Source organism: Strongylocentrotus purpuratus, unplaced genomic scaffold (genome assembly GCF_000002235.5).
Source record: "Strongylocentrotus purpuratus isolate Spur 01 unplaced genomic scaffold, Spur_5.0 spur5_scaffold_13, whole genome shotgun sequence".
NCBI lineage: Eukaryota > Metazoa > Echinodermata > Echinoidea > Camarodonta > Strongylocentrotidae > Strongylocentrotus > Strongylocentrotus purpuratus.
This window is the reverse complement of record NW_022145598.1, coordinates 20,527,521-20,553,754: the sequence shown is the minus strand read 5'-3', so window position 1 is coordinate 20,553,754 and position 26,234 is coordinate 20,527,521. Positions and strand designations below refer to the sequence as shown.

General features: G+C 39.0%; 1 protein-coding gene across 1 annotated transcript; it reads left to right on the top strand.

Moving 5' to 3' along the window:
• Positions 1-5,627: 5,627 nt before the first annotated feature.
• LOC581339 (steroid 17-alpha-hydroxylase/17,20 lyase) lies at positions 5,628-24,795 on the top strand. The gene is made up of 5 exons (XM_781345.5): positions 5,628-6,730; positions 19,896-20,183; positions 20,796-20,962; positions 21,460-21,563; positions 22,130-24,795. Exons 1-5 carry the CDS (start codon positions 6,050-6,052, stop codon positions 22,369-22,371), a joined length of 1,482 nt encoding a protein of 493 aa, XP_786438.2. The 5' UTR covers positions 5,628-6,049; the 3' UTR covers positions 22,372-24,795.
• The last annotated feature ends 1,439 nt before the right edge of the window (positions 24,796-26,234 follow it).

Below are 26,234 nucleotides of genomic sequence, written 5' to 3'. Positions count from 1 at the left end.
GCAGAGTTTCCGTCCTCTCTGCAGGCGTAACTGGTTATTGTTTTGTGCTGTTCGAATGGGCGTGCAGGAAAGGGGCAGTACCCCCCCCCCCTCCCCTCTCCCCCCCCCCCAAAAAAAAAAAAAAAATTAAAAAATGGGAATTTCTAATACTCATTACTCGGGTGACCAGATCCTCGTATTTGGACAGCGACTGGGTTCTCTATTCCTTTTTATATCTTGCCCAATAATAGTTATAATTATATATTTATGGTGGGTTCTTGTATAGCGATAATGTAGTGTCAGATTTAACAAGATATTTTCGAGAAATAAATTATAACGAAATGCTGTACACAAAAAAATTGCTACATTTTATAGCGGCTGGTAACATAAAAGAAATCTCAAAATATTCACTCTCTCGCTAAATTGTTGGGTCTGGAAGTTAATACAAGACATGACCACCTCCCCCCCCCCCCCCCCCCAAAAAAAAAAAATAATAATAATAATAATAATAATAAATAAAAAATAAATAAATAAATAAATAAATAAATAATAAAAAAAAATAATAATAGTAATAAATAAATTAATTAATTAATTAAATCAAAAAAAATAAAACAGTAGGCCTACGAATTTTCAGATTTTGTGACGTCTCCTACAGGTGAAAATTATTGACCAGCAGAATATTCAGTGTCGCTAGCCTTTCACCTTAACTAGGTCAAAGATTGAAATAAAAACCCTGATGGCTTTAGTGATAACCGAGCTCGCATCGGCTGTCTTTCAATGTACTCGTGTTTGGTATGATGAAATCGTTTTAAAAAAGGGCCAACGCAGTCAAAAGAAGGTTTTACCTTTTATTACAGATTCCAAAATGTTTTTAGAAAAAGTCTTTCTGCAGAAATGAGAATAAAAACTGTTTCCCAGATATTTCAAAGATCCATACCTATACACATCATTCAAGGAAGGAATGAACATGTTGTTCTTCGTAATATGTCAAATTCGAAGTACTGACCTTTACGTTTTTGACACGATATATATATTAATTTTAACGATGACATCTAGTGGTCAAGACAGCCTTCATATCGGACATTCCAGCAGATCAGCCAAAGTTATTCGTCAAATCAGGAAAAATATAATGCATGTTCCCCTTTACATAGAAAAGAAAACATTTTCTGGGCTTGTATAGAGTAAAAGCTAGTCGGAAAGTTATATAATATAAGCATCATTATCACCGTCATCGTCTTTTTTTTTTTACATATGCTTTCAATTATTTGTCCATTCTTCTTAATACATTTGCTCATCTATTTTATAAGAACTATTGTGGGACTGTCATATTTTCAAGCATTTTACTTACAATAGCAGTCCTTCATCTGCATATAATGTTATAAAGTTAGATGAAATATGATGATTCGACAATGTATCTTTCTTTTATATAACAATTCGTCCCTATTTTCACGAAGTGACGGTAGTGAGGAAAATCGTAACGCAAAGTGAATGCAATTTTTTTTCAGTACCGTCACTTCGTGAAAACAGCGACGAATTGTTATGTATATTTGCTTTATTTATGACTCATTGACAGATAATAATTCTTAGTATCTTATGTTTGTTATGTTACCGAAAAATGTTAATATCTAAATGGAATCAGAAGGAAATAGATAAAGATCAGAAGTGTCCGTAGTGCCAAAGCAGGGCTTGTCACAGGACGCAACAACAATTTCACAGCTATAAAAGACTTTGCTTGAAATTAATACCATCCCTTTCTAAGGACAACCGATGAATACGGAGAAAACGCATTATAAATCTTGTAATGATTGCTGACTGTACGATATTATGAGAGGTTACCGTAGTTCTTCCGAGAACTCTTCAATATTATGAATGTGACCGGAGTCATAAGAATTATAAAGTACCCTTTGAAAAACACATTTTGAGTTTTTTTCTAGAGGTCAATAGACACGATTGGAAGCAAGAATAAAAGGCATGCAGGCTAGTGACAGTGGTATGTAGTTATCTTTCATTTCCGGGGTCAGTATCTTCACGGGGAAAGAATGGAATGGGCCAGTTTCGCAATGTAACCAAATGTATGCATAGGCCTATATGCATTTGTGAAGCGCCTCGATACAAAATATTTAATTCACCTGTTACGAGTAAATGTATCTCAATAGTTGTTGCTAGGTAGGACAAACATTACGGCTTGCCCTGCCTAACCAATGTACTGATTTGCAATTTGCATTCTGACTGTTGAAATACAATTATTCGTAGAGGTGAATGAAATAAATCGTAACGAACTTTGCAAAGATTTATGCATTAGATTGGATTACGAAAATTGCCTATTTATATCATTCTCCTTGGAAATGACCCCCCCCCCCCCATAAACAGTGTTAATTTCCTCGACTTTAGGAATGGCATGGTTATCATCTACTGTTCACCCCCCCCCCCCTCCCCCCTCTCCTTTTCGTTGTTCTCTTTTCTTTTACTTTGCTTTGATTTCGTCATTTGAATTGGGGGGGGGGGGTAACCCGAAGTGCCCCCATGCTAACGCCACTGGCGCATGTCATCCATTACCACCTTAAGATCAAGGGCACCCCCCCCCCTTTCTCTCTCTCTCTCTCTCTCTCTCTCTCTCTCTCTGAACAGTGTATAACTTTCCTAAACTCACACTCATTTCCACTTAATTTTCTTGTGTGTTTTTTTTTGTTTGTTGAGGGGGGAAGGGGCGAAACTCCCTGTGACCATTCCAAAGCCACCAGGGGGCGCTTTACCCATTCACACCTCAGATCAAGGCCATACCTGTAATACAAGTATCATCCAGCCGCTCGTGACACACCTGCCCTAAGATAAATCTGCCGGATTATTTTCTCTAGGCTGGATCAGACGTCGTCGTATACATGCCTCTAAATTTTTCGCGGGGAATCCACAATTTGTTTTGTTTTGTTTTAACCTCTTTCGTTTCTGACCTCTCCCCCCCCCCCCGCACTCCACCAATAAAATTAGGTCATTTCTCCTACTTTGAGAACAGGGGCTATTTTGAAGCACCTTAAACTTTTACAAATTTTCCGACAAGCACAGGAGAGGTATCCCAAGGATTATTAAATTTATCACCCCAAAAAAGGCATTTGCTTTCCTACAAAGACCGTGTCAGGGCTTGAACTCACGACTCATATATCAAATCATGTCTTTAGACTACTTGACAACAACAACTCTGCTGTTTCTGATCAATTTAAAGATTAAAAACAAATTTCATGTTTTAGTACTCGAGCGATTGCCATCGTCGCGCCACCTAAAAAATACCCCCCCCCCCTTAAAAAATAGAACATGAAAATATTGAAACGCTATATAAACGATTCTTGCACCAGGAGTAAACTTCTTTCATGGTTCGACAACTAAAAGCAAAATGTCGTAAGATCAATGATGACATTTTATTCTGTATCTGATATCAACCGAATTTGATTATTACCTTTTTAGTTCCCTCTTTGTGTGATTTATATTCCTTTATTGTTTTCTTGCTTTTAACTATGCAATCATTACGTGATATCCTTGGTAGCCTGAAGACGAAATATGTCGACTTCGTCTACTCTTGGAGCAAATTCCAGAATCCACCTTTAACCCAATAACAAGAAGTTATTCACCTTTCTCCATATGTGCCCGCGTACAGTGCCCTAGATTTTGGGGGTATAAGCCCGTCGGCTGGGGGTTAGTCCGATATGCAAGGTCTCGTGTTGGGCTTTATCCGTTAAACACCTCGACCTTAACACGGGGTCGAGCTGCGCGCGCTCGTCAAGGCGAAGCAAAATCCGAATCGTCCTCAAATTCACCTTCAAATCAAGATTTTGGCAGGACTCCATTTCGAAGTTATAAGGAGATGCTGAAACTGGCTTTCCCACATCTCTCCAGGCGGATGTCTATAAAAATGTATGACATTCATTTCAAAGATATTTACTTGAAACGTTTTGTTAAAGGGAAAGTCCACCCCCAAAATAAGTTTGTTTCGATAGAGGCAGAATAATAAGAAAATCAGGTGAGTGAAAGTTTGAGCAAATTCTGAATGAAAATAAGAAAGTTATGAATTATTGAAGTTGTGATCAATCAAATACAAATTGGCAACTCTGTGACTTATTATACGAGCTCTCCTTCATTTGCTTTGTGCATAATATTCCATAAAATCACGTTTTCTTCGTTATTGATGACGGAATATATATTTGTTCCTTGCAGGGGGAGTATAGAAACATATTTGCAATTATTATATTTAGGGTGCATGTATGGTTGAAATTTTTCTTGAGGGAAAATGAAAATTTTAGATTTTTTTAGTACTGAGCAAATGGAAGTTGAGCTCGCATGATACGTCATAGAGTTGCCAATTTGTGTTTGATTGATCACAACTTCAAAAATCCTAACTTCCTTATTTTTAATCGGAATTTGCTCAAACTTTCACTGACTTGTTTCTCTCATTTTTCTACTCCTATTATAACTAACTTAATTTCAGGGTGGACTTCCCCTTAATCAGAAAAATAAAATAACATCCATTTTGTTGCAACAGTAGGTTAGTACTAAAAGAGGGGGCACATGCACATCTTCATCCAATTGAATGGAGAAAAAGAAAGGAAACTAACAAGAAGAAAGAGAGAAAATTGAAGTGAGCGTGGAAATTGCAACTGAAAAGTGAGTTGTACCCCTTCTTACACCCTCCCATTTTTCCCACGCCTTTTGATTTCTAATTATTACTACTACTATTTTTTGTTCACATTTTGTCCACCTAACACCCCTCATCCTAAAAGTGGCCCCTTATCGGCTGGAAGCTTGACCAATGTTGATAGACATTTGCCGACCAGACCAGAAAGATTGTGGAATGGCGGTGTATTTTGCTTTATGAATTTTGTATAGGCTACCTTAATCCAAAAGTGCATTTTTTTTACAGTAAGGATTGTGGATTTCTTTTACAAACCCGAATACAGTTTTGAATAATAAATTTACTGAACGTTTTTAATTTTAGCTGCAGTTGGAGTTTTTCTTATTCAGTTGCTCACTTCGTAACACTTTGGAACTTGCACGTTGCGGTAAAAATTTCCAGCGTATCTCTTTTCTTATCGTCGGAGATATCCGTGTTTCTTCTCTGTCTTAGGGGGCGTCTTTCTTCTTCAGACGCTGGGCTGTCGCACGACCGTAGCTTATTATTATCAACATCATACACAGGGGCGAACCAGCTAGAGTACAGTCTAGAGGTGACTGTACTATTACTCGAACGAGCCTTGAGCGACCTCCGTTGATATTTATGTCATGCCAATACTCGAACTTTCTTTATTTGTTGATTTTCTTTTCTTTTTTTCTTGCCCTCCAAATAATCACCCGGCACCATGTCAATGCACTGATATATTCCAGGTTTGTTCAGAGTGCGTGTTGACTTAATTTCTTTAGGAGGAAAATAAAGAAGAAAATACGGGAGACAGGTAGAGAAAGAGAACACTCGTATGATGAGTAGGTGTTCATTGAACTTAACTAGTCGAGCAAGGACGGGTGCTGATTGGTCGATGGGCGTGTGCTTATTAGCATAAGTACGAAGTTTCGCAGCCAATCAGAAGGCGGGATTCTCCGAATGGGAAAGCTACGTTTGACAGACTATGGGATAATTAAGCAAACGATTCTGCGCGAAGGTATAAAATAGCTAACGTGATAATGGGTGATGACATATCAACGGCCCTCTATACCCCGTCTTCGATTATTACATGTGTGTGGTTTTAGGTTATTTTGAGGGTAACTGCTAGCGAGCTGGCGTGCGCTTACTTCGTATTACCTGTCAGGCGATCGCTGAGCTTCAATCAGCTGGCTGTGTTGCATGCTCGAATCGTCGCGTGCGCCCGAGTCTGTGTTCGGCGTTTGACATCGCAGGCGATCAGCTGCAATATCAACGGAGAGAGAAGGATAGAAGATTCATTCGTAGCTCAAGCTCAAAGAGAGAAAACATCTCGTCTCGCTGGCGGATTTCTCTTCTAGTCACAGTGACTGTTCTTTACAAGACACCCGTTTGGATTTTTCGTGAATTGAATTCTTTTTAATTTGTATGGGACCTCGAGCTAGGTGAATCATGGTGGCTATCGAGTTAGTGATTCTTGTTCTTGTTTTGTGGATGGTTAAGAGTTTTGTCTCCAAGAGATATGGCAAGCAATATCGCTTACCACCCGGACCTCCTGCCCTACCAATCATCGGCAACTTGCCGGTATTCATGACGGGGAAAGCCCCGTATCGCGTCATGAAGAACCTCGCGGACAAATACGGGAGCGTCTTCTCCCTCAAGATCGGCACAACTCCATTCGTCGTGCTCAATGACGTCGACTCGATCAGGGAAGCCCTCCACCATCGCTCCGTCGACTACGCCGGACGCCCCTGCCTCTACTCCGTTAGCCTCATGAGTCGAAACAACTGCGATATCGTTTTCGGCGACTACACCCCCGGCTGGAGGTTGCACCGCCGCGCCACGGCGGCGGCCCTGCACAAGAATATCCGCGGCGTGGGCTGCGAGGCAATGGGAATTAAAATCACTCGCGAGGCGGAATATTTCACCCAACTTCTCATGAAGAAAGCCGGACCTGTCGTCGACATCGAGAACGAGCTCAACCTCGCTATCATCAACATCATCTCACAGCTCACATTCGCTACGAGATATACCTTGGACGATCCCGAGTATCAAGCCCTGGTTGACAGCAATCAAAAATTCTCAAGCCTCTTGAAACCAGGAGATCCCATCGATGTGTTCCCAGCACTAAAGGTGAGAGGCAATACAATTGTAATATTTAATTGTTTTTATCTAGGCCAACATAATATCTGACACTTTCTGATATATGTTAAGATTTCATCTGACTGCCCCTGTTTCAAATTTTTTTTCTCACTTAAATTCATAATTGTAATCTATCAAGATCCTGCACCTATTAAATCCTCACTTAAGTACAATTTTGCCTGTACCAAATACAAATATTATTTAATGGTGACCCCCCCCCCCCCCAGATAAAAATATTTTGTTGATTATTGACACCATCATGACCGTAATCCCTAAAGTGTGTAGTATTGTTGCAAGTTTAATTGAAAACAATGTGGATATACTTTGTTTATTCCAAAATGATGGAAGGAAAAACAAGTATACTAATATCAAGGAAAATGTTGAGGCATGTAAAAATATAATTTTATGTACTAAAAAAAATATATCAAAGCCTAACGAGGAGTATGACATTTCAATGTAAAGGGCGAAATTAAAAATTGGAGTAAAGCTATGAAATGAATATTTTGAAAGAAACAACAGGGGAAATAAAGAAGAGCAAAATTTGTTCCGGTAGCGCTCTTCGTTTGCAAAGCTGAGCATAATAATAATGTGGACTGAGAAATTGAGAATGAACGCACACGGAAAGACGTAGGGCAAGGTTTATACTAAATATAGCTCCACAATCCAATATTGACATAGGGCAACACGCGCGGGCAATAGTTGAACTATGTAGTCGGGTATAACACTTCGAATATGATACTCTACTGAATGTAATATGACGATATTGCTTTGAAGCGATAAAAATATTATTTTGACCCAACGTTGCTGATGAGTGCGGAAGTTTATGCTTACGCGTTGTGGATTTATTGATTGTGAGTGAGATAGGATGGAAGAAAATGGCAATAAGATGTATTTTCAGGGAAACATTAGTTTAAATTGTCGTTTGTAGATAGCTCGTATACAATATAACCTGTGTATAAAAGTATGGAAGGGATAGCTTCTAAAATAGTACAATTTCGGGGTAATGGCAGTCGGCAGGAATGCGGTGAATTTAGGTGGCTACAATCCCAAACTTATACCTTACAACAACAGCTACTCTTGTGAAAATAAACTAACATTGGAGTAAGTCTGCATCTAGCTGAGATTTAGCAGCCTACTCCAAATTTAGCCCCATTTTTGTGAGATTGTCCGCGTTCTTTAGGCGCGAGATGCTATATGAATGCAATTTATATTGACCTACAAGACGGTTCGGCAAAAAAGGTGCCCTGCCCGTTATGAGGAAACGAGATGACTTGAAAAGCCTGCATAGAATTAAGAGAGTGTTAAAATATTGACTTACGTGTGTGGTTAAATACTCTAAAAAAATCGACTCACAATACTCAGGGATAGAAAATTGAAGGGACCTTTTACAACAGCATTCAACGTGTTGAACAATATTTTCGACACCTAGGATTGTAGATCGCCTGCAACTGCAAGCGGTGCACATATGTTTTATGCACACTGTTGCATTGGGCTGTGCGCTGTATTTTAGATGTAACTATGCATCAGGGCGTCGTTGAATGACCCATATCTGCAAGGCAGTGAAAACCTTTAGCTGTATTTTTTTCAAATATTCTCTAGTTTAATTGAAAAACATTTGGCTTTAAGCTTCAAACAACCATAACCAACGGCTACAAAGCCACTTGTTCTTGGTAATTATTACACTTTGAAATGGGAAAATGACAAGGCGCAAATAGGACGAGTTGTGGATGGTTATTGCAATGTAAACAAACTATGTTGAGGAGGAGGAGATTTAATGTAAGGAGGATGATGATGGCGATGATGATGATGATGGGAGAAAAAATGTGGATGGTAGTTGGTAATGAGGGAAAGACGTACCACTCTTCACAAAGGCGTGGTGTTTAAAATACACAGGATTGTTATGGGGGCCGATTCAAAAGACCGAGCGAGGATGCACAATGCCGCTTGGAGATTTGATACAGCGTAGTATAGATGCCTTCCCGACATATGCCATACCGTTGACCTACAATTCTTGACTGGTATACAAGGTGTTTGGAAGACGTCTTAGCACAGCTTGAGTCAGTTGATGAATGATGCGATGCGAGTAACTGGATGACGGCCAACACAAGTACTAGCAGTAGCCTCACGTACGCAGCTCCCAGTCAAGTCATTGTCATGGCAACGGGACAGCATCAGTCTTCTCCTCCGCGCATCTCTATCTCATTCACAATTATTTGCATCCTGTGGTCATGTTGTTGTTTGTTGTGGGTTTTTTGCCCACTGGTATCGAACATGATTGCGATTCATCTATCATGTCAATCATTCATGTTATCTCCTCTTCGCTTCATTTATCAATGTTATCCCGAGTCTTGTCTTCTGAGACAGTTTGTGTTAACGTTCGTAAACACTACCTTCATCTCCTCTCTCCATCTCTCTCTCTCTCTCTCTCTCTCTCTACTTCTCTCTCTCTCTCTCTCTCTCTTTAATTAAATCTCTTTTTCAATCCCTCTCACATCAAATATCATATCACGTATCATCATTTCTTATAGTAATTACTAGCATTCTTTGATTTTCCTTCTTCCTTTTCCTCTGCTTTTTCCTTCCTTCCCTGCCACCTCCTCTCTTCTCTCTCTCTCTCTCTCTCTCCCTCTCTGTTGGCATACGACTGAAGTGCAACACCGCAATGAACATTGCTCACTGTATATCTAATGAGGATGTATTTATAGTGAGGATGCTCGCAAATAGAGAGAGAGAGGGGTGGTGAGAAGGATGGCGTTAATATACTTGATAGAGAGAGAGGGAGAGAGATAGAGAGTCAGAGGGATACAGACAGAGTGAGAGATAGAGAATGATAATAGAGACAGAGAGATGCACAGAGAAAGAGAGAGATGCACACAGAGAGAAATCAATAAACTGTATATACGGCAGCGGTATACCCGTTTGAAGCTCGAGCAATAATGCGTAGATTGCTTTGCTCCCCTGTCTTGTACTTTGCGGATACCATAGATAAACCAAGTGATCGCAAAATGATGAGCATAGATTGTACATGGAGTTCTATTTACATTGGATCATATGCAAGTGCGCAACTACTGTATTGGTTTCGTCTATCTATGTTTGCTTCATTTTTTTTGGATAAAATACAGAAATACCGAATATACCAAGATCGTTCCGTATCATTAACATGATTGAAGGGTATATATTTAAGGGTTATAAACAAGCATAGCGGTGTGGTTTTTTTTTCTTTTTTCTACAGCGCTTACACATCTGCTAAATAGCTATCTAAGTATTCAAAATGGCATTTGTGTATACTGTCAGAATTTTGTATAGGGTCTCAAAAAGTAAATGAAAACAAAATAGAACTCTGATCTCGAAAAGCCATCTAAAATATTGTTCATATTTGCGAAAATGACGAAAGACCCAAGATGATACATAGCATTGGTTAATTGGGATTTCAACGTCTTTTCTTTCTTGTTTATTGTGTTTTGAGTTTAGGGGGTAGTTTTCTTGTCTTCTGCGTATTTAGGAATTCGGGGACCTTCACAGTCTTGACAATCCACAATACTTGCTTTATTCAAGAGTACTGAAATTCGAACTTGTTTTTCGTTCAAGTGAATTATCCCTTTACTATTTATTAGGATATATGCATGTGAACATCAAGGTAGTTTTCTCTCTCCCTCTCTCTCTCTCTCTCTCTCTCCCTTCATCCCTTGAGTTACCCACGCGATGCTGTAAACGAATACGGTTTGCAATGAACCGAATCGACACACGTTAGCGAATGCAATTCTGCAGCCAACCGGAATCCGGGTTCACAAATAAAATAGATTGTAGTCTGTCAATTCAAACTGCTCTGGTGTCAGTTTTATTGAATATTTAACCAAAACCATCTGAAAAAACTGAAAACGAAAGTATCTAGCAGACTTTCTAAATCAAAACTCATCTCTTTTCAAATAGAGGGCTATCGAAATGCAAAAAAAAAAATGTGTTTTAGTTTTGGATGAATAACAAAACGCCTACGTTTTCTAGCTGTGTGATGGATTGAGTGACACTCAAAACTATTTCCTTAATATAAAGCAGTGTTCTCTCAAATAAAATATAGAATTCTAAACAAGTCGTAACATTCAGTACAGCATTTCAAAGATTGAGAAAGAGCGTCTGGTTGCCGATAGTGTGTGTGTATTTGTTTTCCGACCGTAGAGGGTGCATGTGCAGTATCACCATCGGTACACGCACAACAGAACTCACGCGTGCATTAGTTCTTTTGGAGGTGGAAATCACAACTTCGTGATTAACTAGATTAATGATTTCCTCATCACAACACCTATTCTGATTTGTTGCCAATTTGTTGACATCGCAATAAAAAAGAACGAAATCCGTGCCAAAATAACTCGTCATCGTTTTCATTGACGATATTCATTTCGAAACAAAAAGGGGTCTGCAAAGTTGAGAAGGTAATGAACGGATTCGCCAATTATCCATGACATGTTTATTCATAATGCAATTAACGGGTTAGTGTCATTTTGTGAAGAGTTTGGCGATTTCAAATATAGTGGCTGTTAGTGAAAAACGATGCATTTCGTTATTGCAATATCATCAAGCAGTCTGCTATTGAAGACTAAAAGGATTCGAGTTATTGAATGATATTTGGTCATGTTTTTCGATGCGCAATAGTGAATGTACCATTCTTATTTGATTAACGGGCACGCAATATAAACCTAGCAAAACCACGAGCATCGCTTGGAACAAACCAAATATGATTTGTTTATTGACAGAGCTAGCTCTACTGAAAAACGGGCCAAACCATTAACGTTTGAAATAAAGTACGACTTGTTTGTTGAAGAATAGAAGGTAAAGCTCCAAAAGAAAATGCATAAAATTGCAAAGCTTATTTGCAAGGTAAATGATTGATGTTAGTCAATAGAACATTGACATTTGGATAATGACACGAAATGATTTGATGTTATCATTATAATGTGTGTGTTATTTCTCACAAAACAACTGTTGATGTATCAGTTTCGTGGTGGCGATGTTAAATATAGACTAGATCTTAAATAGATCGTGCTGAATTTAAACTGAGCGCATAAATCATATGTGTGGGGTTGTTCGAGAAACGACATGAAGTGATTGGGATCCAAGCTGTTTACAATGATTATATTATATCATTTTTTCTTTTAATATCTTATCCGAAATTGTTGGTCATCATCCATTTCAGTCAATGCAAATCCAATGAACTGTGGAAGAGAAAATAACCTATTCGTCTTGTTCTAATACATCATTTGAAGGGACATGACCGTATCAATTAAGATATAGGACTTGTTGTTATTATAATTATCGAAAATATGTCCATTTGTCTAAAGTTTGAACGTTTATCTTTGAAGTTTACAATATACATTCATTGGCAGTAAGTTCTAACTATTATCAGACGAACCAGTGTCAATTCCTGTTAGAAACAGAGAGGTCTACTTCCAGAGATACCGGTATTTCTGCAGGCATTCTGCTCTCCTCCGATTTACGTCGAAAATCTTGACGGGGTGACAGACCGGACAGTCAAATCAGGGTTGAAAGTTATCTGCCTCGAAATTATCCATAAACGGGCAGGAATTATCCCAGAATAAACGGGTCACACGCCCTTGTGTAGTACGAATTGAAACTACTCGCTGATCTAAAAGGGGGCACGATCGAAGCACGAAAATACGACAGATTTGCGAAAAGTAGGTCTTGGGATTTCTCGAGCAAGAAATAAAAGAAGAAGGAGGGTAAGAGAAAGAAAGAACTGTTGCTAGAAGGGACAGGTGGCAGCTCAAAAACAAGAGGAATTTGACCTACTGACCTTTCACATTGCCTTGGAAGTCATTGCCCTTTCTGCTCGAGATTCGAAGCGGATTTTTCGCATAAATTTTTCCTGAAGTGATGCCTGTTGTTGATGGCCTGTTGATGCTGCTGTCCGTTTTTGTGTACGCAGAGAAAGAGGATTGTACTCTGCGATGGACTGCGTTATGGGGCAGTTCATATTCGAAAATTGACTCAAAAGATCCGTATAGCTTGGTACGGCTTTCTGCCGCATTGCGATTGAAGATGTGTTCATTCACTTTTAAAGCTTTAGAGTGTCACAAATGGCTCCTCATATAAGAGGTTATGGGAACTTGGGGGCAATTATCTGACACTCCAAAGTCGGGGATTTATTATTTTCCATTCACTGAAATATTTCGGGATCGAAGTGTATACGGCGCGCGCTACTCACAATAATAGGTATGGCTAGTACCAAACACACGTTATGATATTAATGAGACTTTGGAATTCATCAAAAGTAGGAGTTGATTCTCGGATGCCGGATATAATTAACAAATCATCTCAAATCAACGAAAGAGTATATGTAGCAATACGAGACGGCTCTTTTAGTCGTGGCAACGTTCGCGTTTCAGGAGGGTAGGTGCCATCCTAGCTCGTACCCTTCATTAATAGGCTACAAAATGACCGTTTAATCAGTTCAACCTTTTCTCGACGAGTTATTTTATGTTTTTCATATTGACTAGACAGTCGAGCACACTGTTTAAACAAACGTTGTTCTTGACAACCCTAAAACTTGCACAAGGCTTGCCTGACATATCCCCAAGTAATGTGTGCAGACTGGATTCCAAGTATTGTAGTTCATTCCTTAATAACAGGTTAATGTCCCGTCACTAGGTCCCCAGGAAAGAAACATACATACATTTGAATATGTTAATAAACCGGTCTAAACATAAATCGTGGCAGATTCGCTAGACATGAAGTCAATGATATACTGTTGATTTAAAAAAAAAGATGACAAATATAAAATAAATATTTATATTGATCTTACATCCATTGGAAATTCACTGAGAACTGTGTAAGTCATTTTGTAAAGTGGTTGTCTTCAACTGATACAGGTTTCTGAAGCAAGAAAATTATTTTTGTAGCAAAGGGAAATCGTCATTCATAATAACGTACAAGACTCAAGAGCGGATCACGGGCGATTTTTTTTCCAGTTCATGAATTTGGGGCACTGCTTGCTCTCATCTTAATATCATATTCAATGAAATATGGTTCATAGTAGAAAAAAAAATAAAAAGGATACAAACATCCAAAAGGTCGAGAAAAAATGGAGAAGCGAGAAAGGGATTGAGCTAGATTAAGAAAGAGTATCTTTACCTCCTGTTGGGGTGACGGGGTGAGGCGGGGTTAACTAGACGGCTGGGGCCCCGTGCCGAGCACGCGACGGGACCCATCCGACAATCATGACGAAGCTAGCCTAATTATGGCGACGTAACTATGACGTGAGGTCAGCAAGCTGGAGGGAAAAATGTTATCTTTCGTCCAAAATAGATACTTTGGGGTTATAACGAGAGGGGCACGTACTTCCAGGGAAATTCGAACGGGTATAGGCCTATATGTACTATATATGGTGATGGTATTTATGCTGTAAGGATGTGGTCACTTATGACCTATATTATGGTCTACTCTACAGCAAAGAGAGATAATGGTTATGTAGTGATCATTAAAAACCAATATTGTGACAGGTGAAAAAGTTCCCATGGTCATGAACGATGTGAAAATCTAATGGTAATGTTTAGTGAAATAGTTAACAATGAATTTTTAAACATTTACATGTAGTGTCAATGAACCGGATCTTCTTTTTTACCCTTATTTTGATAGGCTAAATGTATTTGAATACAAACAAAATTTGAAGAATTGTGTGAGCCTACTTGCAAAATTGATTTTACATTTTCATAACTACATTTTGTTTGATTATTCTAACCTGAGCTTTTGCTATCTTAATCCAAAACTCCCAAATTACATAGTTGAACCTTATAATTTCACTGTACAATATTTTAGACAAAATACTATGTGAAAAAAATAATGTTTCAGCAAAACTAGCAATAAGTTAATTTTTAATTGAAATTGCTTTGTCGAATTGTGAAATGCTCATGTCGTGAATGAACTGAGTACTAAAGAATATCTGATTTTTTACTTCTTTATGTAGTCCTATTACTTTAATAGGCCTTGTGCACTTTTTTCTCTCTTTTTTATGAATGTGTCATAATACCTGCGTTATGGATCACTCGTCGTTTCACTCTTTCATCTTCCCGATCTCTCTCACCCATCTTCCTCGCCATAGACAACAAAGGCTTAACCCCACAACCACAACCCATCCCCGGGGAACCAGCCCGTCAGATCCCTTTCAAAATTATACCCTTCTCCCTTCCCTCCCCACGCACTGCACGCCACCTAAACGGCCCCCATCGATAACATCCCAGCGAGGAGCTGCCGCGTTCCCAAGCCAGGAGTTCCCCGTGCGGCGATCTGTCAACGCAGCTTCCCCATGACATCCCGAAGCTTATTTTCTTTCTGAAACTGGCCTTCTTCTCCCTCCTGGCGTTCAAACCTCTTTTTCTTGTCCTCTTGTTCTTTCTTTCGAAGGTGTGAACTCGAAGCAGACGATGATAGAATGACGGAAATATCGTTTGGCGGAGGTTTGGCGCGCTTTGGGGATAGGGAAAAGGAGGGAGTATTATAATATACAAAAAAAATGGAGACACCTAAGCAAATAAGGGATTAAACTGACTTAGCGTTGCAGCAATATACAAATATGAGGACGTCACAACATGAGTCAATTCTTGCCCTTTTTCGATCCTGCCATTGAGGGTTGGGAGCATCACCCTTTCCTCTGCAACTGAAAAATAATCTAGATTATACGTCTCTTGATATTTTATGAACATTTTTACAAAGATTTAAGAACCACTAGAAACATTCGTACTGCGTTATTATAGGCCTATTGATCCTGCAGTATTACTTTCCGATAAGTCGAAGAAATTTTGTCATTTGCTGTCCCATACGCTAGTAATATATAAATAAAATCAAGCAAAATTAAAACCACAAGTGTCATTTTCTTGTTATTGAGTAAGATTCCAACTCTATAGTATGTATGTTAACATATGTTAATAGAATCAAGTAGTCCCATACAAAAACCAAAGGCACTGTTGATGATATCGTAGCATTTTAAACAACATCCCAGGACAGAATACATTGGGCTTTAGTAAATAGTCGGCCCAGAACGTAAAATATTATAATTTTAAGGACAAAATAATGGGGAAAATAGAGAGTGACCGTCATGACCACTCTCGGACCATTTTGAGAAAATTAACGAATATAACCTCTCTAATTCAGGCAAAAGACCACAAATAAAAATCCGAATCTCGGAAATCAGCGAACAGGGCAGGTGTAACTGGGAAAAAAACTAGACTTTTTTCATGTGGCGAAAACAACTGCTCCATGGGTTCTTTTTATGAGCCGCCAGCGGGGTTTCCGTGACTAAAGGTCGGGGAAACTTCCCGGTCCCTATACCGTGGTCTCTCGAGTCGTGAGGCCCGCTCGAATCATGTTTTGTCATTTTTTCCCCGCTCTCTCATACAATCTAGTCTATCCCCATACTAAACAGAATTTTGATAACCAGAATCATTCGCAAAGATGGTGAAAATACGTAATTCTCGATTATTCAGTTCTCTTAAAATGCTAAATTCAAAGCGAGAATAATTTGAATTGCTTTGATTTGATTTGATGTTTATTTGTTTCATATACATCAAAATATTTGAATTTAGAATCTCATGATAAACTATAAAGATGTATCATGACGAGGTGTATGCAGAAAAGGGGTCGCCTAAAGCATAAGCTGGAAGTGAAGTCCTTTTGGGAGTGAAAATAAGAATACATTCAATACCGAAGCGATCTTATTGATTTAGTTCTATTTCACAGTGAAAATTAAGGGTTTAAAATTTCTGGCCAGTATTTCCACGTTGACTCGGCAAAATTATCAACGAACGTCTGACGGGAAACTACGTGTGTGTGAGTGAGTGGGTACCGTGTGAGTGTGCACATTATTTTCGCTGGCTCGCGTCTATTATTTCTGCCCGCCGTCGTCGTGTTATTGGTAACTATTAAAGTTATGATTTGCGGACTATCAAATACCGCAAACTGAGTAACGGTGCATTGAACTTTATGCGAACTGACATTTGAAAAACAAACAAATCGATTGGAGGCAGAGCGAGGGCTGGTTTAGAACATAATACCAGCTTGCTACTGTACTTTTTTTCCGGCAAAGAATAGGGGGGAATCATTCATCCAAAATTTACTGGAGTTAATCTCCATTCATGTCACAAAGAAAGTCGATACAATCATTTTTTGATAATCTTTGACACCCGAGTCTTGTGGGAATTTGCAGTGTGTAAAACAAATAAGTCACCGTGTGTTAAAAACACGTATGAAATCCTTCAGTTATTAAAAAAGCAATGAAAGCACTTCGCAATCCAATTTTAAGACATGTTCTATTTATAATTTCGACTTCGTAAAAGCTGTATTGCAACTATATTCTGCACGCTTTATTTCACGAATGCAGTGTTAACGGTTTACATGATCTTTTTCGTGTATTATATAGTTAATATTCCCTCATTGTTGAGTTTAGAAATGTATTTCACAGTCATAAGGGTTATGTCTCGTGCAAAATGAAAATCGTTTAGGTTCCAAGCGATCGACTAGCACTGATCAACTGTCGACCGTTTCAGTGTGACAGTAACATCATGTAGTTGTATATTGCTTATATTTTTGTTCTAAATGTTGAATATTTCAATGATGCTTTTGCTATAAGAGTTTTCGTAACTTGTCAGCTGACATCATTATTACGTTATCCGGACATGTATGGCATATAGAATAAGGTACTGAAATTGCCCTGTAGTTAAATTTTCGAATTGCATTATAGGATCAGAGAATTCTCGGTGTGGAACGAGAAGAAAACTTGAAGAGCGCGAAATCTTTCGTGCAGGAACGAGAGGGAGAGGGGGGCCGGGGGCAAAGGGGGGGGGGGGAGAGGACACAAATTAGATACGTGGAAGGAACATGCAGATACTGGAGTCTCCGCCGTAAATCAAAGACATATTCCAAGAAGGTATCCCACAGTAGGGGTCTTTCCGCTTAGGGCCATGAACAATTTCCATAACTTTGATGGACGGCTGAAGCCCACTGGTATAGCCCCGCGATATCAGCTGTGACTGTGAGCCAAGTCGTGTATGGAAACCCGTCTCGAGACTCCACTCCAGACGCTCGAGTTAATTTGCTGGACTATGCTGGTCAAGTTTTGAAAACCTGAAGATAAAGATGAGTTCTGGCCATGCGATTGCATTTTGAAAGAACTGTTTTATAGCCGATCGCGATAGTTGATTATGAAGTACTGCGAGGTTTTGGAATCATTAAAACGATAGGAAAGAGACTCACACTCGCTGAAGGTTGCATGTATTGTACGCAGAGACAATACACAAGTATGACATGAAATTGTGGTCCAAACACTTCAACTTTTTCTTGTCATATGAGGGAGGAAATCGGCGAGCCAGCCTTTTCGGAGGACATGAAAGAAGCTAATAACGTCTTTCCTATAACTCGACCATTTCTCTAACAGTCCAGTGATCATCTTTAGTAGTAGTAAATGATAGATTTGCGGAATGATTATTTCGTCACATGAGGCTTTAATTGAAAACCAGATATACCATTTATGCTTTTTTCACTTTTTAAAAATGTGGAAGGTCTGTAAGAGGAGTGAATCAAATATAAACTACGGTGTCTTGATCGAAGACTGGGCTGGCACCGAACTGTCGCTCTGCTCAATTTTTGCCCTTGTGATGTTTTTCAAAAGTAGTTCCCCCAAAAAGTACACAGAATACGAGAGAAGAATAATGAGCCCGTGAATCGGGCTATACTCCAATTAGCCTGTCATTGTTTTTGACTTACAAGCGGTTAAAGGACTCTTGCTCGTAATACATGCACTTGAAAATATTGAAAACGTAATTGGTTGAATTCTTGTTGCAAATATGCTTTGGTATTATAATGTCCACCCGTTTATTTGTTTGTCATGCTCGAATTGCTTGTAATTGTAAAGGAACATTTTTGAGGTTAAAACAAAGGCATGGCCTGCAGTCTTATCACGTTATTATGATTGTTGTGCTGAACGTGTAGAGTAACGTTTAATTTGTAAAATAAGATTGCATTGTTCCACCGCCGTTCCAATCATTTGTTTTATTGCAAGTTTGTTACTGCAGTTGAACGACTACCAACCTTGTAAATATTCATCAAGCATACCAATGACAATAATAATGGTGTTGTGAATTTAAAATTTAACTTTCAAAGATCAATCATTTGAATCTCGATGCGCTTTAACGAATATGGGCCTACAGTTTTACGTTTGAAACAAAAAAAAATTGTTGAATAAACATCTCCGCATGATTTCACATTATTGATATCTGTAATAAGTATATGATGCAATGTAAACTTCAATAGCAGGCTTTTATTGGGAAGACAATTAATAAGTGTAATTAACGCGTTGAAAGTGAACACTCTTTTTTGAAGCTCGTAAGATGAAAAAGTAGTGCAAAATAAAAAAAAAAGTAATACAGTATTAACTGTCTTTCTTGTTTCTCTGTTGGACAGCCATTGATGAATTGATGTCGTACGTAATTAATTGTTATTACTCCACTGTAATATTTTTTTAAAGAAAGGATGACAAAATTATGACTCTGTCGTGAATTATAGCAGACGAACTGCGACTTGGCTCGCGTTCTGATCTGTACTTTACACGGGGTTGTTCTAAAAAAAAAAAGTGAGACTGATTTTGGCGCGAACTTGCCAAAGTAATTCGATTGTCTCAATGAGCTGTCAAAACGTATGCTTGTCAAATTGGGTTTGTGATTTGCCAGAGAGAACAATGATCTGCGGCCACATTAAGAATGTGATATAGCAATTATTCAACCAAGTTTACGCGATTCGTGATTATTAAAGGGTCTTTGCTGAGACAGACTTTGCACTGATATCTAATGCCATGAAGACAAAGGGTGTCAGCTTCGTCAAATGGTTCAATTCTGCTCCAAAAACAATGTCACTTGACAATGTCATTTTGACGTTCCAATGGCAAGAACTTCAAATACATTTAGAGAAAAAAAAACATGTTTGACATAGTACAGCCGGGAACAATTGGTCCCAGGACCAAATCGTCAACTGGTGGTGGTCAACTCACCTATACCCTTGTACCCCCCCCCCCCTCCGCCCTCTTATTATCATGTTTGAACCATTAATTCGCCATTATATTCATGAAATATATATTTTCTCCCTTTTTTTTCAATCACAGATCTTCCCGAGCAAAAAGCTTCGTCTCGTCCAGGAGCTGATCGGCAGCCGCGACGCCATTCTGCAGAAGAAATACGATGAACATCTCGCAACCTTTGACCCAAAGAGCATCCGGGACATCACGGATACTCTGATCGCCACCATGAAGGAATCCAAGGATCAGAACGGAAATGACGTATTCTGTGCCGATCACGTGGTTATGGCCACGTGGGATATGTTCCTGGGAGGTTACGAAGCGACTTACAAGACGATCAAGTGGGCCATTGCCTTCCTCATCCATCACCCCGAGGTAAGATTAAAGCCCCACTGTACTACTTGTAGCTCCTCGCTCCCTCTATATAGAAAACTTCCCCAATCGGTGCCTGTTGGTCCCCCATGATCCTCTTTTTCTCATGTTAATTGAGAGCTGAGTTGATGAGATAGTCAACTGTCAGTGACCGCCCTGGGTTATCTAATCCTTCCTAGCCAAACTAGTACAGCCGGCCTTTAAGAGACCGATTATCGGACAATAATCCCAGTTGTACTCGAGGCGTTACTTCGATTACGTTGGACTGCGTCGGCCCACTGGCGCTGTCTTTGACCCACAATGCGAGAGTAACATCATGAGAAAGTGAATGGAATATGACGGATGTAAAACTTGCTTTGAGCTACTGGCGTAATTCTTCTTGAATTGTTGGGAGTTCCTCGGCAGTAGCTCCTGTAATATTGTCCACTTTGGACACGATAGAATGTGTAGTACAGTATATCATCCCCTCTATATTCTGCAGAAGTTGGCCCGATAGTAGGCCGAAATATCCGTCCTAAGTCGGAGAAAGATCTTACGGGCAAATGTACTGTATATTGGCAAACTACACCCTGTACTCGACATCAATGACACTATTCCTTCTTTTTCTTGCAACAGGTCCAAGCCAAAATTCAGTCTGAAATGACAGCAGGATTTGGGGACAGGATGCCGACGTGGGAGGACCGTGCCAAGCTGCCATACCTGGAGGCTACCGTCTTGGAGACCCTTCGTCAAAGCTCCATGTCATCCATGAACGGACCTAGACGGACAACGTGTGATACACAGTAAGTTCATGCATTGATGAACACCATCGGCCTATCCTGATGGCCTAACGATAGATCCTTACACATCAATAGATGACATTTTTGTTGTGAACACTTTAATATTGAATCGTTTTTTCAGATTTACAAACGACCAATCATGCCAATTTTCGATGTTCCAAGATCCTTAAGTGGTTTTGTTTCTTATTGTTCTTTTGATATGAGTGGAACAATACAAGGGGACAATATACTTATAAATTCATTTTCGCTGAAAGAAATAGAATTATTATTATTGTTGGAAATGACATAGGATGAAGCTTGAGAAGGAAATGCTATAGGTTTAAATCCATAGCACCTTTCCGTTCTTGTAGGCATGTCCATTGGATACTCGTGGTTGTTCTTATAATATCTGCCATAGCCCCTTGGCAGAAGAATTATTGCTTTAGGCTCTTGTAGACACGTTTATACTTACCACCATCTTCCGATTTTCTCCTTCCGTGTCACCTTCTTGTCCGTTGCAGGGTCAAAGGTTACGACGTTGCCAAAGACACAACGGTATTCTGCAATCTCTGGTGGGTTCACCACGATCCAAAGAACTGGAAAGACCCGATGAGCTTTAGACCAGGTACTTACCACTTCACTTTCTTCCTTCATGTTGGAGACCTGACACATTGCTCCAGCGATATTTCAGTCTTTATTTTGCCGAAGATATAGGGGTAGGGTTATGGTTATGCTGTGGGTTTATGCCAAGCTTAAGAATTTGATTATTACTAGTGTTAAGTCCAGGGACTGAAATCTATATAAAAAAAAAATGGTTAGCGTTAGAAACTGACTGCAAAGTAGTTGTTGCTGGAGCTTGACTGTTACCAATTTGTTTATCAGCGTTCTGATGGACCTTGTTTAGTTGGACTCAATCAGTAGGCTCTTGGTGACTTTGGACAACCTAGCCCATGTCCTTCGCACAGGAAGGTAGAAATTGTACGTCAATTCATCCTTTAAAATAACTATTAGCGATTGATAGAAAAGCCATGCTGTCACTATAGATGTCTCAAATTTAATGTGACTTGGAAGATAGTCTTTGTATAAAAATTATTTAGGTTGATGTTCCACCTTTGTGAACATGATGAAAGGATTCATTTGCATAAGCTTATGGTCTTGATGTCTAACTTATCATTATTTTCGTTCTTACAGAGCATTTCCTGACCGAAGATGGCAAGGTATCCGTTCCACGCGCCTTCCTCGCCTTCTCGCTGGGCAGCCGGGCCTGCATCGGTAGTCAGCTCGCTCTCATGCAACTTATACTTCTTCTCGGGGGCCTCCTACAAAGGTTCAACCTGCGGCAAGCAGTCGGGGAGCCTCTGCCGGACCTCGAACCTGGCTCCGAGCTTGTCAGAACAGTCGGTGATTACACGATGTGCCTAGAGGTTCGGTAAAACCCGGGTAAACATCCAGAAACTAAGACATTCACAGAGAAGTTATGATGATAATTGGACTCACCGCCATGTTGCCGTTTCTGACCAGAGATCGAGCGCCGGTGAAGTTCCGTAGAGGTTCGGCTTCTCCAAACAGAACATGTTTTAATCGCAAGAGAAAACAGCAAACAATTTTATCGAAGGACTTTATGAGATTTATGTCATATTATATACCTCATCCATGATTGGATAGCACCGAACCAGGTCAAAGGGGAACGGAAATGCAGACAGTGAGCATGCGCAGTCTATTTCGCAGATATATCGTCGTGATCGTTTGAACGTATCGTATCGATGGATGTAACGTCTGGTGGAAAGAAAAAATGGAGTGAAATCCTCACGTGTGGAATGCATGTCTGGATTCTCATTCGCCTGTGATGTTTTGTCGTTTTTCAATGAAAATTCTCTAGCGTGTAAACTTAAGTCTTTCAAGATCTTGATTTTTATACCTTTGTTAATATGATCACTTTCGTCAACTGTGTCAAAATACAGGCCTTTTTTATTCTGTATCGAAAGACGAGAGTGGTATTTTTTCAAATGTTATTCATCCTCCAGTAAATGCTTTTCAAGATGACCGAACCGTGATGATGGTATTCAAATTGTGAATTCTAAAAATTGCCAAATGTGAACTCTAGTGCTTCAAATGAAAAGAACATTGATATGGGCGTAGTTTTAATAAGATAGACTGCTTCCCTAAACGTTTAATTCATATTATTATGGCGAAGTGTTTTCTCTTATTATTTTCTATTTATTGCTTTAACGAGTAGTTAATTAAACTTATACATTTATATAAATTGACTACTTAAGTTAATCCTCAAAACGGCAACGTATTATATGAGCATGAATTCCATACGATCTTTATGTAGATGTTAATGGTGGTCAGATATTTAGGGTTATATTGTAGATAAGAGATTTATCTTTCTTTCCTGTGTGAAAAGAATGCATCAGTATTCTTTGAATTGGCCACTCCTTGAACGAGGACCAAGACTTTGTGATACCAAAGATATGTAGGTTATATTCTTGATCAAAACTTTTATGTTAGTAGATAGCAGTTCTGTCTTTATTTCATCTTCTCTTTCTTTCCATCTTGATTTGCGTCGCCGCTGTCTAAAGCAAAATAATCATCTTGTGTTAGAACTATACCGTAAACTGTAACGTTTTGTTTATATTGGTTATATTCGGGGATTTTTGAAAGAATTTCTAAGCAATGACGGTTTACGTCATGAACCCACTCCTTTACTGTGCTGCATCAAAAATGAACTTGATTGCAATTTCGTATACGATCGAGAACTAACCAATCACGAGCAAGCATTTTTTAAAAGATGCACCCTGATTGGATGATTCCGTACTGGGTTCTGATTGTAGGAATTTGCAATCAATCGAAATTGAATGCAGCATTGTCAACATAAGTCATTTTGCTTCTCTTCCCATGACCGTATATTGCCTCTTTGTGTTTTCTCCAGATATTTTATCAATTTATGAGAATATTTAGTAGGAATGCACCTGCTTGTCAAAGAAGAAAAAACACTAAATTAATTCTTTATTATCGATTTAATGTGTTTGACTTAAAGAACCTTACGACGCTCTTCAGAACGTTGTATTGAGGAGATAAGCTATTATCAAAGAGTTACTACTAACTCCTTGGCTATATTGGACAAATTGCCTTGTGTAAGACGTTAGTATTTTCTGAAGACTTTGAAGATTAGTTAACAGCCTATAAATATAAATATGAAATATAGTTTATCGAATTATTTTGCTCTAACCATGACCTTCAAAATGTGCTAGAAATAAAGTTAATCATCAATAGGATAATCAGGATACACGTTTAGAAGGTTTGAATGAAGCTTGTTACAAAGTCAACAAAGACATTCTTTACCTATTCAACACTTTTGATCAGAGGTTTATCGAACGAACTTCTCTTTCCAACTTTGCTTGGGTGTTATATCTGTAAACGTCCACAAATAATTGTGTATTTTTTTTCCATCAAATACTCGCTTTAGTTCTTTCTGACTCTTTCCTTTTTAAACTTTGTTTTGTTTTCTCTTTTGAACTCTCAAAGACAGTAAAAATAAAATGTGCGAATGTGCCAATTATTCTTAAACTTGGAGAGGGAGATCACGAAGGGAAGTCCAAACAGCCCCAAAGTGGAGATCTCGATCCTCTTAAGGCAAAGACAAATTCTTTAAACGTGTCAAGATGTTAAATATGATTTTAATCGTTTCTGTATGAAGATGTATTCGATATTGAGAGATTGCGACTATTGCATGTGTATTCAGTGTACAAAATAAATATATGTGTATGTGAATTATAATGATATCTGTCATGAAATTTTGACCTGAATGTCACTATTTACTAAATAAACTTCCTAAAGGTTATAGATTATCAGCATTTTGTTTGACTCATTTTGCCTCTGTTACATCTATCCCAAGAATTGCCAAACATAAACGAAACAAATTAACAAATGATTATTTCAATTCATTTAGATTATTGATGGTAAAACAACCTTGATTCCTTAAAGTACCAAGAATTTCAGAATAGACTCCAACTGAAAAAAGACCAAATGTCTGACTTAATTTAGATGTCGCATATGATAATATTTATAAAGAATTACTTCTAGTATTGAGTGAATCAAGTAAATCAAACTTGCTATCTACATACATGAAAATAGGTGATGATGGTGGTGGCGGTGGTGAGGGTTGCGATGATGAAGATGGTGGTGATATAACGCCGATGGTGATGATCGTGATATAACTAGATGGTGGAAAGATGGTGATTGTGAAAATGACGAGGTTGATGATGATGATGATGGTGAAGATGATGATGATGATGATGATGATGACGATAGAATTTAACGATTCCTTTGCTGCCTCATACAAAATGAATAGAAAGATAACTCATTGCCTTTTTACAGTGTCACTTTTTGTCTAAACTTTACCCAAAATACTTATAAAAATACAAAGTATGACGTTCACCAAGAAACATAATATGATGGGGTATGGGAAGGGGGGGGCATTTTGGAGTTAAGGGCGTGGGTAGAGTTGGCAAAGGGGTACGTGCCCCCTTCCCTGTCCATCGAATTGCTGTAGTGAAGTAAAGAAATGAGAAAGGAGGGGGAACGGGAAAAGGAAAAGAGAACTTGAAAAGAAGATGATACAAGCCCCATCCCCCACCACCACCACCACCACCACCACCACCACCAGGAGCACACCCTCCCCTAAAGAATGGATATAAGACTAATCCCCCATAATGACAGTGCCCCTTAATACATGGAGACTCGCTACGCCAACTGGTTGGGATGACCCCTTGTCACTCGATGTCCATAACTCGGCATCGATGTCGAGTCGCAAACCTATCGACGAGTCCTATTAAAAGTGAAAAGTAATCTACACTAACTGGAATTTAGGTGAACTGTCTACAAAGGGTCAAACTAACAAAGTACAGACAGGGGTGAACAACCAATAATTGGAAGAGAAATGAGAGATGAGAACGAAGAGAGAGAGAGAGAGAGAGAGAGAGAGAGGGGGGGAGAGAGAGAAAGCAGGCATGTGTATACAAATGTAGAGAGACAGAGAGAGAAAGAGAGAGAGGGGGGAGGAAAAGACATATTTAAACATTTAAAAGTGTATGAAATAGGACGAGAGAGAGGGGGAGAGATGGGGGGGGCTGGATAAGCACGGTAATTGGGAATTGAAAGGGAGTGAGAAAGAGAGAGAGAGAGAGAGACAATGTAACATAACAAGAGATTGATATATAAACTGACAAATATGCGTTTATTGTGTTACACTTCAAAAGTAGAAGACAGAAAAAAATTGAAAAATTGAAACATG